The sequence below is a fragment of the Nylanderia fulva genome, unplaced genomic scaffold, assembly GCF_048542155.1.
Source record: "Nylanderia fulva isolate GAGA-0341 unplaced genomic scaffold, ASM4854215v1 Scaffold11, whole genome shotgun sequence".
Classification (NCBI taxonomy): Eukaryota; Metazoa; Arthropoda; class Insecta; order Hymenoptera; family Formicidae; genus Nylanderia; species Nylanderia fulva.
The window spans coordinates 4836885-4853334 of NW_028189302.1; the positions used below are offsets into that span (position 1 = coordinate 4836885).

Sequence of the window (16450 nt, forward strand, 5' to 3'; positions counted from 1 at the left end):
ATTAACATATTATTTCTCCTCTTTTCAAATATAGTGAGTATCAATTATAAATTTCAATATAAATTAAAGAAATGTGTTGTTTTCACAATATTGAAAAATGCCGTCAGGAATTATAAATATTCATTATGAGTTCCTGGGAAGCAACTCCTTTATGAGGAAATATATAACACACAAATATATTCTTTCTCTTCCGAGCATATAAGCACGTCTTGGCACATAAATTTTTAAAGCCACATACCATTTAAGATATTAAATTTACAAATTTACCTTTTTATGAATATTTCATATCTATGCCAATTGTAACAATACATGAGTGAAATGTAATAATACAATGATTATTTCAGAATATCAAGATTTCTTGCAGATAAAATTGAGTTCCCCCAGAAACACAATAGAGATACGTGCAAAAATGCAATATTTTTTTATCTATAAAGTATTTGTATTTTATAAATACACCGTATATATGCATTGCCGCCGCAAACTGCATTAATGGGTTATTAATGGCATTCATATATGCAAAGATGTAACTTCCTAAAAATATCTCGTAGGAACTGACTCGTCGCTGAAAAATGGTTTTTGCCTTTTATAAAACATGTCGTATATATAAATGTCGCAAACTGGTATGAATCATTAAATATTTAATAGAAATTATTATTTAATAGAAATAACATTCAGTCCCTCTTTTTTTTACATTATAATTACTCCCCATAGTATTCCTACAGGCAGGAAATAGACTATGAAATTACGAACTTGTATTAAAAACAACATTGTAAGATTATGTCCTACAAGAAATTATATTCTCGCGCGATATTGATTGAAGAGAGAAGATATTCATTTTTAAATATATATTTATAAATATATACATACACACTCCTAAAATATGTTTATATGTATGTATGTATACATTATTAGTTGATTACGAGATGACACGTGTAAAATCAACAAATTTTTCAATTACGAATATAACTCGCGATGCTTAAGATAAATGTGAATGGTGTGAATAAATCGAGGTCTTTTCCTCATTAAGTAATATTAATATTAATAAATGCTTGCTAGGTTTTTTTTACAACAAAACATAACTTTGCATCACCTCGTATATGCAGTCATCGCATAACAAATAATTGTGATAATCCTAAAGCTTTGGAGTTGTGATTTCATTATATAATTGTGACTTAAATCTTTTATTAAACTATAAACTATCCTACTAACTAATCCTATTACAACTAATGAATACTGTCCTATCTATAAGTACGCGTAGATAAAATGTCTGCATATTTTTAAATGTTAAAAAGAGCTAAAAAAGCACAAATACTATATTTCTCCCGTCGCTGAAGTATTCGTGTAGATGTATACACAGGTAACTTGATAGGAGAACGTCATCTGTTTATATACATATTAAGCAATCATCCGATGTAGTCCTGTAATCAGTATGCAAAAAAAAATTAGAATTTGCATATATATTTTTACGAAAGAAAAAGCCACGTATTTGCACCATTTACCTCAATTCAAGAAACCTCGTTGTTAGCTGTCATTTATCGGAGTCTCACTTGTGGCTTTACTGTTAGTTGCAAATACCGTTTGCTGATTAATGCTTGCAGTAACTGACTGATTTGGATGTATGATGGGGCTAACAGTCTGTACTAAACTGCAAGCGACTGGCATCATGGGCGGCAAATTAACAGAATTATTCATAGGCCCAGCGTTACATGTCAATGAAGGTCTCTTTCTCTCTAAACTATTAGTGGCCATTTGTCTCCTCGCTGTTGAGTTACGTTCAAGGCTGTTAGTTACTATATTATGTCTTCTCTCTAAACTGCTGCCAGAGTTGAGATCGGATTGACTTCCCTAAATAATAAAAGTATATTTTTAAATCGTATTTACTTCATGATTTTTATATAAGTACTTTATTGAAATCATAGGAAAAATTTCAAAAATGTTTCACATGTTTGAGATATAATATTTAACTCACTGGTGAAGATCGGTCCACAGACTGGCCCATTCTGTGCAACAGGTCACCACTTTGGCTCTGTCTGAAAGTCGTTCCCTGTCGTTCAGTTGATTGACTTCTTCTCAAGAATTGTTCGCCGGATTGACTCGAGCGAATACGATTTTCAGGTGTAGATTCTCGCGTCCTGTTAACAACATCGTTCTGCTTCTGGCAAATCTGATTGTCTACATATGGATAACGAATACGTATGGAATCGATAACATCTAAGAGATTCTTTGCATCCATTGCTAAGATGTGAGCTGCGGAAAGCATTCCTCTGAAAGAGAAAGATCATTAATTAGAAAGATATTAATTGATTTCACACGCAATATCTGCAGATAATAATAAAAAAATGGGCTTACTTCCGATATTCAGCATCTAACGTAGTGGCACTATAATTTTGTGCCAATTTCATAGCGGCTACGAGTTCAGCCATATCTTTACTTAATACTTTATGCGCCATTTCCACTTCGCGATGCGCGGATATCGGCAATATTTCTACAAGAACATCCACAGACGATAGTAGTGCCCTTAATTCGATACCTACTCTACGTACTAGATCTAAATACTGATCAGCCTTGCTCTGTTGAACACCTGTAATTCACAACATATTATTCTTGCATGACAGTATTAATTGATAAGCGTATGACTTTTTACAACTTTGCGCTATTTAGTTGCCGTATGTTATCGATTATTACATTCTCACCTTGTGACAGTGACATAACTGCACGAACGACGCTTGTTGTACAGTCGTACACTTTATCATTAGTTCTGTCTAAATCTGCAGTAGGTGTAGGTTCCATTTTCTGCAAAAAGAATAATCGATTAATGATTTAAGTATGTTGTAATAAACATGCAGATAATCTACATTCATATAATGAAGCGATAAATTTTCACATGAATTTTACCTTTACCACAATTACTTTCTCGGAACCCTTGTCCGAGCCAAGAGAGCCAGTATTGGTGGAATGCGGTTCATGACTTGGTGACTGAGTAACTGATCGTGGAACCGGGGGACTAGCACTTTCATCACCACTCGTTGCAATCGATAAGCGTTTCTATCATATAATGAAAATAAATAAATATTTAATATTTAAATAATTTTAATTAACAACGATCTATATAAGCGAGAATCGACATACCTCTTCTCTTGCGAGCCAGCGACTATCCTCTTCAGACTGTCGTTGTTGCTCCAACAACCGTTGCTCCAGTAACTTTTGTTCATCGTCAACGCCACTATTGAAATTGTCGGCCAGATTGTCAAACAATTGCGAGTGTGCGTTCCTCTAAAACAATAAAAATAATACCGTGTTAAAGACATTTAATCCATTCTTATCTGATATTTATCATAAATTGTTATAAAATTAGGGAATATTTTGTAACAAATTAATGTTACAAAAAATTACAATTGTTTTTTTTTCGATAATATACAAATATGTACAGTAAAAATTAAAGAGATGCATATATTTCTCGAAATGCAAAATAAATTTAAAACAGAAGTAGTGCATTCATGTTCGCTACATGCAGTTTAAGTGATTACTGTAGCAGTGACATCAGTGACATCAATTCATGCAAAAATGATTAGCCTACTGGAGCAGCGAATCAAGATTTCCGCTATAAATAAATCTCTTCGATCGCAACAAAATATAATAAAAAGTTCCTGTTTTTCCCGTGCGTACATGTTTTACTAGAAGAAGCATATACATATACATTATAATTGAAGAAGTGTAGAGAAGAGTGTTGCACAGCCCAGATAAAAACCAAAACAATACGTGGCGTTGTAAATATAGAAGATGCTTTTGTTCACATTCCTAGAGGAGGCATGAGGTCAAACCTGATCTTGTTGTGCCTCCTCTGTCATCGAGCTGCTAGACGACATGGTGCTGTCACTGACAGCGGAAGAGATCAGAGAACCGGAGAGAGTGCCGTCTGTCGAGCTCGTCAACTGTTCGTCTTGCTTTTGCGATGTCACGAACGTGGTGATCTTGGCTACACCTGTCGCAATTTGTGGTACATTTACCGCTTTCGCGACGCCGCTAACCGTTTGAGATAGCTGAGCTACTTGTTGATGCGCACTCATCGTCGTTATGTTGCCGGCAAGCGTAGCATGAACTTGAGTGTGATCTATCGCACCCAGGGAACTCGGACCAAAGGAACTCAGACCAAGGGAACTCGGGCCAAGAGAACTCGCGCCTAAGGGAACTCGGGCCAAGGGAACTTGCACCAAGGGAACTCGGACCAAGAGAACTAGGACCAAGGGAGCTCGGTTGATCTATCACGTAGGTAGATGGAACCGGATGGATATTTTGCTGAGTTACGGAAGATGACATGATAAAATGCGATGGAACGGAGGAAACTTGTATTATCCCAATATTTGCTGATTGATTCGTGCCAGTTGCTTGACAGGTCGTTGACTGGCCGCTGATTCCTGCTGATGGTTGCGCTTGATGGATATAAGTCGGTACGTGTACCTTCTGCGCCTGAACCACCGACACAGACGTAGCATGGGCTGTGTAAATGGGATTGGCACCGCTCAACTGATGAGACTGCTGTTGATTCGTATGTTGTATCGCTGCGTATGATACAACCTGTGGTACGGCGTTTTGCCGTGCAATATTTTGCACGTGTTGCATTTGCGGCAGATACATAGCCTGCTGTCCCGGTTGAGCGATATTTGAATAGATCTGCTGATGTGGGTAGTTTTGCTGATATATTGGCTGCTGCGACTGTAGATTCTGCGCCATCAGATTATTTCTTGCGGCCTGACCGTAATTATTTCCAACTGTTGCACCAACGGACACCGACTCGGTCGCAGCTGTCTGAGGCTGGGCGTTCTGCGCGCGAAACTTGAGTACCGGACCATACAAACATTCCGCGTTCGACGTCGAACTACCAGCTATATTCGTCGAGCTAATATTACGAGAGTAAATAATACTACTACCACCACCACCACCACCGCTAGCACTAGCATTCTGCACGCCGCTCGCATTTGGATTCGTAGACTGACCGCCGCCACCACCACCAAATACTTGGTTTATATTATTGCTAGCCGCGAAATTGCTGTAATTAATCGGCTGGGCATGCGTAACGAATTGCGTCTGACTACTACTATTCGGTATTATAACGCTGCTGCCCAAACTACTGGGACCAAAGTTCCCGGGGTTCTCACCGTAATTACCACCTACTATGCTAGCGCTCTGACTGAGATTACCAACGATAGCTGAGCTCTGGGTGAAACTAGCGACCGGTCCGTATATCTCGCCGCAGGTGTTGCCCGCGACCGCGGCTGACGCGGCCGCGGATGGCGGCGGCGGCGGCGGCGTCGCGCTGGACGCGGCAAATTTCTGCACGGGGGAGTACAGGTCCCCCGTGACGTTACCGACCACCTTCGAGCTAACCGCATACAAGTTTTGCATCTCTTTAACCTTCTGCTGCTTTCGGTTGGCGGCCGGCGATTGCGTCTGCGTTGTCGTGTCTGAAATGCTCAGGCTCGACATGAGGGGTGCGTTGTCAAGGGAGGAATCGAGGGAATCTAAGTTGGTATCGGACAGGGTGGAGTCGCCGCCCGATTGGGTTGTGTCGTGCGTGACGATGGACGGTGGTTCGGAGAGCGCGGGATCGAAGAAGGGCAGATCGGACACGAGGGAAGTGGTTAGAATTTTTTCCTCGTCCTGAAACTGCACCGCCAGGGTGTTGAAGGGGGATGCGGGAGTCGTGTACACGGAGGGACATACCCCTCTGGCTTGGTTGTCCTTGAGAAGCTGCGCAAGAACCTCGGGACTCTGCGCCACGATGTACGTGGATACCGGCGCTGCGGATAACTGCGACTGCTCCGTCGTATTCTGCGGTTGTCGAGAGGGTTTTGGTGGCGGCACATCGTCTGCACCTGTAAAATAGATTATTTCATGAACATACAATCGAAAATCGTTCGTCATTGTAGCGTATAGGTTTCGTAAAAAAAGACGTACCCCAGGACATGGCTTGTACTCTTCTGTTTTCTCGTCTCATTGTTTCTTGTTGTTGATGTTTCTCTTCTATCAAGATCTCGCTATAATTATTTAATAGAGTATGTAATGTAACTCCTTAATATGATGCGTCTTAGCAATTAAAGTTTACAAACATTTTAAATACTCACTGTAAAGTTTCTCTAATCTCTTTAAATGTCGGTCTCTTGCTGGGTTCGTAACTCCAACATTGAGACATCAGGGAGTACAATCGTGGCGGGCAGTGATTAGGAAGCGCGAGTCGTTCTCCGTTCTCCAGTTTACGTATCACTTCATTATTCTTCACGCCTTGGAATGGTTTGACGCCTAACATTAAAATCTCCCACATACATACACCTGGAACAACGATTCAAGTTTCATTTACACGCTCTTTTTAAAAATGCGAATAATTTTGGTGAAAGCTAACCGAACATCCAAACGTCGGACGAAGTCGTAAATCTTCGAAAGTTTATGCTTTCTGGTGCCATCCACTTAATTGGCAGTTTACATTTGCTTGCAGTATAATAACTTTGATCTTCCACCCACCTACTGAGGCCGAAATCCGCCAGCTTGACACAATTATGTGCCGAAACCAGCACGTTTCTCGCAGCGATATCTCTGCAACGAAATCACAAAGATGTTAGGTCAATAAATAATATAACTTGAAATATATAAAGTGACAAATGGATCTCGTTCGTTGTGGATACCTGTGCACAAATTTCTTGCTTTCGAGATATGATAGGGCAGTGCTCAATTGAAAAGTATATAACAGGAGTGTTGCAAGGTCCAAACGGTGCTTATTAGATTGTAAATAAGCACGCATTTCTCCGAGTCTAGCCAACTCCATCACGAGCCAAATCGGCGCCTCCGAACAGACTCCGATCAGTCTGATAATGTGCGGATGCTCAAACTGCTGCATAATATCTATAATTTGATTATCGTCTGAGGTTAAAATACTGTATGTTTATACGTCTCCTTTTATATTAATATATTGTATTAATACATTTTTTAAATATATTTAATATATTATATAGAATTTGTCACATACAAGCTTCTTCGAGGAACTTTTCGGCAGTAGCAAGATCTGCGTCGACTTTGCAGGTCTTGACAGCAACGGCGATGGTTTGGCCATCCCTTCCTTTGTACGATCCTTTATGGACGTTACCAAATTGACCCTCTCCTATAATTTCACCTAGTTCTACCTGATTTCGGACTATTTCATAATCTCGAGCTGCAAAAGCAAAATTGATCGATTTAAATATCCTTCCTGCATTAATTCGAAATATAAAGATTACATTGATGACATTTTAAAAAATATTAAAATTACGATTATTTTTAATTACGGTCATATTAAAACGATGAAGAATACATTTATAGAATATATTAAGAATATAGACAAATATATTTACTAGCTGGTGTTGAATAATCTCCTTCTTCGTCGACAATCTCCGCATAATCCTCGGACAAAATGGTTCCAGTTTTACCAGCGTTCTTCTCGCTGGCTGGACTACTGGTACCATCTTGCCTATATTTTGGCGGTTGAGCATCTACAATAAAAATTATATTTGTATGTGTAAATATAAATAAGATAATATTGTCAAAAAACATTTTTTAAATATATGTATAATTAAAACAATTAGCTCCTCATTTGTTTACCTTTGCACGGACAGGGATAATTTTTCCACGATCCAGCTTGCGAGTACAAAATAAAAAAACTTAATATATCTTATTGACGTCGCAATAGAATCAAAGTTTATCAAATGATTTCAAGATATGATCTTGCGCGCGCATTTTATCTTTTTTAATAACATCGTAGGAAAATTCTTGAATAATTAGTATTCGACATTTTTCTCGCAGTAATAAATATTTTTATCTTTACCTTTTCTATTCCACAATGAAGTGTTGCTGCCTGTGACCAGTCTACAATATCCATCAATCAAATCTGCGAGACTTTCGGCTTGATCCAGACTGGAGCAAGTGATGCTGAGAGTCTCCGCAGCACCCGCAACCCTTAATTTAATGCAAGCCTTCGCATGTTCTTTGCAATCCGATACCAACGTTTGGATGGATTGTATTTGTGAGAATTCTGCCATCCTAGTCGGCTGTAATAGAGATTTTTATTTTCGGAGAAATTATATAAAATTTTTTAAATAAAAAAAGCATGTGATTCAAAAACATACCACAGTTCCACCTCGATGGGCCATGTATGATATACCTAAGTCCGGTCCAATGACTAGTTCCACGGGTATCGACCAGCTTGACTACGAATTGTAGAATACAAGTTACGTAATACACATCGAGAGTACAATAAATTTGAAAAGCGAGCATAAACTTCGCGTATTTTTCACATTTTTATCGTTCAGAGCATACTAGGAAAGAAATATATGGTATACAGAGACAATTTTTTTTTAAAAGTTACCCTGAAAATTATGGTAATCGTGGGACAATGAAAAATATATTATTTAATATCTACTACAATAAGATATAAAATATGTTTGATCAATTTTACTAACAATAAGTACATATTAATACTTTTTATTGTGGTAAATATTAGTCAGAAAAATTTTTATAAAATTCTTTTAATACTATTCTGTTTCTCTCTCGATTACCATGATTTCCAGGGTAAATTCTAAGAGAAAATTCCCTCCATGTAGATTTATAAGTGTTTATTGCTTACCCCTAAGGCGCATATAAACCTTTCCTGATCGAATCGATAATGTGCTCGCAGCAGATCGAAGAATTTGAACATGCACTCGAGTTCGGACAACGCCGCGACTTTCTTAAAGTGCTGCTGTATCAATTTTCGGAGTGCCTTCGCCTTCATCCCGTTCAGCACGGAACGTGGTAGGAATTTGTGCAGGCCGACCTGTGAAAAGAAAAGCAAATTTTCATTCGCATATTTCGTACAAACGAGAAAGAAGGACGCCGATAAACGGACACGTGGCTGTATCGAGAAATCGGCAGATTACGTTCGCTAAGAAAACCCTACCTCACGCTCCAAGTATTCGAGATTGCTCTTCTTGTCCAGAGCAATTTGCGGCATGTCCTTGAAGAAATAACGTATCTCCAGACAGCAGAGCTGAACCGCGACGTCTTGATCCAGAGCGGAGTGATTCGCGAGTAAGTAATCGTTTCGCACCTGTCGAATGCGATGATAGAGATAAATGCAATTCGCACTTTATTTCACAAATGCGGTCGATTATTATCGTACCTGATCGTAATAGTAGTAAAACGTGACTTTGTCCTTCTCGTAGAGATCGTTCAGATTCTGAGGAAGATAACGCACCCGAAGCTCGTACCTCCATTCGCAGTGGGGATGCTTTCGTTCGTACTTCTCTTGCACCTTGAATCAAACGTATCGCGAAAATTGAGAAAAGAAATGGAATATATCGGGATATAGTTATGACTTGCAACTCGCATCGCATATCGTACCTGATACATCGTTGTATCCTGATGTAACCAGTAACTCTCTCCGGATCCGGGATGGTGAAGCCTCATCGCGTACAGATTCCGATAGTGTCTGGTACCAACGGCCAATCGACTAGTCACCAGAGATATGATACCTCTGACGTCGATTGCATCACCAAATTTGACGACATTAAAGCCACCTAATTTCGACAACATACGAGATACACATAAATATAAAGAAGCTGATGAGCCTTCTGAATTTTTTTCTTAACGCACATTTTGATTTTATTGAAACTTATATACAATAATTTGCTTCTCTCGCGTGTAAGAAAAGAGAAATTCATCATTAGTGAATTATATACAGTACCCTTCACAAGTTTGGAAACACCTTACATTTTACAGTTAAATTTTTTGATTTTTGTATGAGTCAGATTTTTTGTATAAATATATCTTCAAATATTTAAATGGCGATAAAAATGTCATTTGAATATCTCACGATATATTTATTCAAAAAATCTGAACAGATCGCCAAGCGATTGTTTAACTGTAAAATAAAAGGTGTTTCCAAACTTGTGAAGACTACTGTTTCTTTATCCTTTTGTGAAGTTCAAGAAGAGACTGTCTCATCAAGCAGCCTCGTCTAACGCCAATCTCTGGCGTGTAAAAGAATTGTTCCAAGAACTGTTCCAGGGTAAAATAACTTACCGTTGGGAAGATGGACCTTTAAGGTCGCCTTATCCATGGGGGTAGGCGAGCCATGCGGTGGTGTGTTTCTACCACCACCACTGCTCTGGACACCTCCGACACCTCCGCCTCCACTTCCATCTCCTGCTCCAGTGCTCATCCCCTCATGGCTGTGGAAAAAAAAGAAGAAGATTCTTAATGAAAGTTTCTCTTTATTTTGTAAAACTGCTCGTTACGTTAAAACAAACAAATTTCGCGCGTTTCATCAGTAAAGATTAATTAAATGGCTCGTCTCATAAAAGGAGCCTCTCTTTGACATTTCTCGTCGTGGAAGAGTCCCTAGAAACCTCTGTGTTTTTGATTTTTCACAATTAATGATTTTAAGTGCCCTCGTCTAATGAAAACTTCGACACTTGATCTTGAAATTGTTTTGTATCTTGATTATTTTCAATGTGCACGCGCGTATAATATAAATAAAATTCTGATAAAGATTTTATAGTATCTGTCAAAAAATTGCATTAAGCAACTTTAAGAAATTTTTAGAATATAATCTCTGACGAAAAATGATGCACGAATATCACTTGAAGTTTTATTAATATATTTCCTTATGAAATTGCACGAAGAATTTTCTCTTAAAATTTATTCTGAAAATCATGGTAATAAATACATAATAAATTTTATATAAATTAATGTATGTATAGTAAAAGCAATCGAACATATTTTATATCTTGTGATAGATATTAATTAATAATTAATATTTTTTATTGTGGTAAATATTAATCAGAGAAACTCTTACAAAATTCTTTACCATATTATCCCATGATTACCATTTTCAGGATAAATTCTAAGAGAAAATTCTTTTTGTGTATCAACTGATTCGTACATATACAATTCATTCATCTTCACGCAGTCGAATAATACATTTTCCTATTCTTTAAAATTTTTATTTCCTCTGTTTTTTCTTATTTCCCCTATAAAACGACAGTATCGCTTTGTTTTATTTGCGGTTTCGTACGATCAAAAGGAAGAGACGTCTGGTTCCTGGCGGCAAGTCGCGTCAAGAATAATTCAACGAGACCAGCGGAGTCCCCGGACAATTCGTTTCACACACATCGGAGGACGCACTTTCGATCTGTCGAACGTACGTCCCGCGACGAATGCAATCGCGAATCCCATCGGGGCATCATCATGGCAGGCAGATAGAGTTCACTCTAGTGAGACCGAATGACGTTACACCCGGGGAACTCTGTCGCAAGAAATCGCGAAAGAGCGCATCAAGCGCTGCAGAAATGCAGCGAGGCAAATCGAATCGCCGCCCGTCGTCGTCGTTATATTGAACAGGTCAAGTCACGATTGCCGGCTGATGATGTTTCGCGCGGATCAATGTGCGTTCAAATCGCCGCTGATCGCGAAGTAAGGTCAGTCGTTCGCGCGAGCGAAAATGACAATTGTCGCGGTGACATCACGATGATCCAACGAGCTTCGGGCTTATTTGTGATGGTCGTTCGGTAAGGATGAGCGTAATTAAAGATTTCAAACCGATTCTCAACGAGATAAGTTTTAATGCAATAAATTAATTATATTACAAGCACTTTTCGAAGTATCGATTGAATTTAGTGCGAAGAAAGGCCAAATAATCAGCAAAATTTACACGAGTTTGCAACGAGGTTGTTGCATGAAATGGAAAGATTTTCAATTAAAATGTTAAATAAGAATCGATAAAGCTCAGAACAAAATTGGCGACATAAAGACAACGTGGTTGAAATAATGGGTTAAAAAATTGGCGGAATTTTGCATAGGAAATTCCAAGCTTTCCCATTGTAATTTTCAGACAAGTTGCATCGTGTATAGAACGTTATGATATGACGACGAATGTTATAGTAATGGGATCGAGCTTTCTGAAAAGTAATCCGCACAATCCCCGCTTCAGCTCTCTGATTCTCACGAGATCATTCAGAGTCTCGAGTTCATCCTTTATCCAGACGTTCAAGCCTGCATATATTCTGATATGTCTCTGTGATACGTTGAATACGGGTGTATTTTACTTTATCAGCCCACCGCGTTAAATCGTCGCTATTTTGAGCTTGCAGGAAAATATTTGTGCACAAAAAAAATATCGAGGAAGAAATATTATTTATAAATATACATAATTGACGTTTCCGTATAAAAGAGCTGTTTGCTGTCTCTGTTAATTAAATTATATTTTATATTATATTTCAAATAGACAAGACATAAATGATTAGGTGTCCAGAATGTCCGATATAGACATGCGGATGATTGAATTATCAGATAAAACATTAAATTACACTAGAGCTTAATTAGCGTAACAATTATGTGTCACTATATTTTTCAATCATGCAAACAATCCCTTTCGAATCACTATGACGAATGTTTTAATCAAACAATTGCCCGCGGATATACGAGTACCTTTCAATTCAATCGTTTTGCATGTATATTATTAAAGATCATGTAACTATGTCGTGTAACGTATCATGTGCCACGACAAGTGCTGAAATAATTTCTCAATGACGAAACGTTCTCTTTCAATAATTCTCACGATATACATAGTTTTATACTTTCGAAGCGATCGCGAAACACTACGGAGAGCATTGCGCAGAGTGTGTTTGCATTGCGGCTATTAATGCAAATGTATATTACGAGCGACGTCCGGCTAAGGAATGCCGTCGGTCAGGGACCAAGCATTTGCGCCGGGAACCACCAGCCATCGACATTCGAGAGCTCTTAAGAAAAGTCGGCGATCATGTCAATTTATTCGCTTCAGACGCTCATCGTAAGAAGCCGAGAAGCAATTGCAGGAGAAATCGAGAAACAAAAGTTCTGACTCCAAGATTTCGCAAATTTTACAAATCTTCCGTACACAGATGAGAGAATTTTCTCTTAGAATTTATCCTGAAGAATTTTATATTAATATCTATCACAATATGATATAAAATATATTCGATTAATTTTACTATGTACATATTAATATTTTTCATTGTGTGTATTTAAATATTAATTATATAGAGAAACTTAAGTCTACACGGAGAGAATTTTCTCTTAGAATTTACCCTGAAAATCGTGGGACAATGTGGTATTGGAAGAATTTTTTATAAGTTTCTCTAATTAATATTTAAATACGCACAATGTAAAATATTAATATATACATAGTAAAATTAATCGAATATTTTATATCTTATTGCGGTAGATATTAGTATAAAATTCTTCAAGGTAAATTCTAAGAGAAAATTCTCTCCGTGTAGACTTAAAAATGAATGAAATACAAAAGGTAGCATTTTATATTTTTCAGAACACTGTTATTTAAAATTATATCGAAAAATCTCGATGAGATCTCTGATTTTGAGATCGGAATTATCGCGTAAAAATTTGACAAAAATTAAAAGTCTAAAAAAATATATTTACAGTTCGGGCTGGTCTCGAATTTATAGGTGAAACTTTCGGCACAGGTTTACACGTCGTAAAACGGATTTCGGTGTAAATCGCGCATTCCATAAAAGTCCGAGTCGGTACTATCCGATCGCCGTTTGCACCAATTTATGGGCGTAACCGTGCGAAAGTTCACCTTCGCTTCTTCGTGTAATGTTACACCGATCCGCATTACGGCCGCGATCGTAATCCGACACGGTCGTGTGTCTATAAATCATCCTGGATGCAATATTACACGAATAGAAAATACAGAGTGTGCATCGCAGTTATTACTGCGCTAAGTGATAAAGACTCGAATCTCCATTTACGCTCGCTTTGCTAATGAAATCTCGATTCGTGCGCAATCTATCATCGCGTCCGCGAGGGAAAAGAAATCGATGATAATAATAATAATAAATATATCGAAAAGCTGACATCGATTGTAAATCATGGTGTCCATCGACTACCTCTATAAATCGCGAATTTCTCTTTTTAAAATTTAAACGGCCTTTAAACGGCTATTTAAATCTGCGAAATTAAAGGCGAAGTTTGCACGTCGAGATAAATGCACGCGACGCAGTTCATAATTATCAACCGCAAATTGCAACACGTGTTGCAACTGGGAACTTGTTTGTTTACAATCTCGCTTGAAGGAAGTGGCGGAATTATCGAAAGGACACGCGGTGTAAATTACGCGCGCGTACGCGCCGCGTGCGTGAGAAAAGGACGTCACCGGGGAAACAAGTCGCGGATATAAATAACTACCTACGCGGTATATTAATAATTAATATCGCGGCTGTATCGCGTGCGATTATTGAAATTATACTTGTCGAGAAATATGTCATCGGACAACTGAAAATGCAAATTCGCGCGCGATCTTTTATCTCGATTTCTTTATCCGTTATTTTTTTCTTTTTTAAATTCGTATTAATTCCAATTTTATTTTTTTTCAAGTAGTATTTTTCTTAAAAATGTTTGTTTCTTCATAGAGTGACTTTTCTCTTAGATGTTACGCTGAAAATCATGGTAATCGTGGGACAATATATGGTATTAGAAGAATTGTGTAAGAGTTTTTCTGATTAATATTTACCACAAAATATTATTAAAAAATTTTAATATCTACCACAATAATGAGATATAAAATATGTTCGATTAATTTTACCATGTACATATATTAATATTTTTTATTGTTATAAATATTAATCAGAGAAACTTATATAAAATTTCCATGATTTTCAGGGTAAATTCTGAGAGAAAATACTCTCTGTATAGAATATAAACAAGTATTGTATTTGCGTTTCATCGAAGAAATTGAACCTAAATGTGAGAATGGGATCAAGAGAGACCGACAAAGGGAATCGCTGATTAAAAAAAAAATTAGGATAGGGTAAGTCGATGCACCCCAGCTCTGACTTGCTTATTATTCTCTCTACACACCTGCAGTTATCGCCCACGCCGACTTACCTTTCACTATTACTTTCTCTATGCGCTTTTGCGTCCGACAAATTGCATCCGTGCGTTATTGAAGATCACGCATAAAAAATGTGATGCGCCTGTCAGAATCCGCCAGAAAGATTAACGTTATCACCCTATCTAGGATAACATTCCGCTTCATGTTAATTATTTTCTAATGATTTTTTATCATTGCTTTCTAAGTATATATAAAATACTAACATCGGCTACTACGAAATCTATATGATGTCATATTACAGAAACAAATTAGTTGCCTGCAGCGTAAGTTAATTGACATTTAGTCGAATCGACAGTCGGCCTTACGAGATAAGGTATAGAAAGGGAGACGTGACTATGTAGGATATTTGGTAACTGAAGGCTGTGCTGAGAACGATATTCGGTTACAGCAATCCGCGATAAGGGACTGTTTCGGACGTGTCTTTATACCTCGTGCGAGACACCTTATGAAATTTCCATGTCCCCAGCGTGTCCGGACTGTAAGAGTCGCTGCAGCCCAGCTGGCCCAAAGAGCAAAGCAAACCCTTGCTGTCTCTCCTCCATCGTTTCTCGCGCATGTAGCCTCTCTCTGCGTATCTCAAGAGCACGCCTCCTCCCTTGGGATTCTTTCCGAAAGTATCGAGATTTCGAGCTCGGCACGTGGGCCAGGAGATCCCGCTGGCTTTGCGTTCCACGAGTTCCAACATTTTCCGAAAATGTCCGAAACGTTTCTACACAATTAACCGGGCACCATTTCTCAAATACGAAGAACAATCTATTTTCTATTCAAGTTACTCGTCGCTTCATTTAATTCACAATTTTCAATAGTTCCACGATATCATAGTCTTTGTTTTACGAATTTATCCTTCAAGTTTTCTGGTATCTATCTATTGATAAATTTTTCTTTTCGTACAAAAATACACGTATAATTGAAACTGATCTATTTTCTTAAAATAACGACAGCAGCGCATTGATCTCCGGGTCAGTTTAAATGTCTCATCCTGACAACGATTTATCTGCTGTCAATTATTTTTCTACTTGTCCGTATATACGAGTCCCTCTCGGCTAAGAAGATCACATATCTTCGACGTGATATTCACGGTAAGACGAGTAGGGAAATGAGAGAGCCAAGAGTAATTGAAGAGTTCATAACGGAGAGACGTGTGGAGCTGACCGCAGCAAAATAAAAAAAAGACACCCGAAACATATTTCATAATGACATACTTTATTAAAATTCTCCGTTTATCATCGCGTTCGTCGAGTCTTCGTTAAGAACTTAAAAAAAAAAAAAAAAAAAACAATTTTCGCGACCGCGCAACTTTAACATGCGAAATAACTTCAGGGTGTTCAGCAGACTCAATGAAAAAAATTCCCTGACTTTTTCAGATTTTCCAAGACCAGAAATTCATTTTTTCCCTGACTTTTTAGTACTATTTTTTCCAAATATATAATCTGCACATATATGTATATATGATAAATCAATTCAATGTTAAATCATGAAATCCTTGAGATATTT

General features: G+C 37.9%; 1 protein-coding gene across 1 annotated transcript; it reads right to left on the reverse strand.

Annotated features, from left to right (window-relative positions):
• Positions 1-398: 398 nt before the first annotated feature.
• On the reverse strand, positions 399-16143 carry Fak (protein tyrosine kinase 2 Fak). Its single transcript, XM_085486936.1, has 24 exons — positions 15385-16143; positions 10084-10232; positions 9403-9578; positions 9182-9313; positions 8960-9109; positions 8648-8836; positions 8151-8231; positions 7850-8072; positions 7627-7662; positions 7380-7517; positions 7019-7201; positions 6678-6894; positions 6398-6588; positions 6123-6327; positions 5956-6035; positions 4227-5873; positions 3822-4111; positions 3130-3273; positions 2896-3045; positions 2694-2793; positions 2350-2581; positions 1970-2264; positions 1500-1845; positions 399-1418 (listed from the first exon to the last, which is right to left on the reverse strand). The coding sequence occupies exons 1-23, from the start codon at positions 15639-15641 to the stop codon at positions 1522-1524; spliced, it is 5589 nt and encodes a 1862-aa protein (XP_085343062.1). The 5' UTR covers positions 15642-16143; the 3' UTR covers positions 399-1418; positions 1500-1521.
• Positions 16144-16450: the final 307 nt, after the last annotated feature.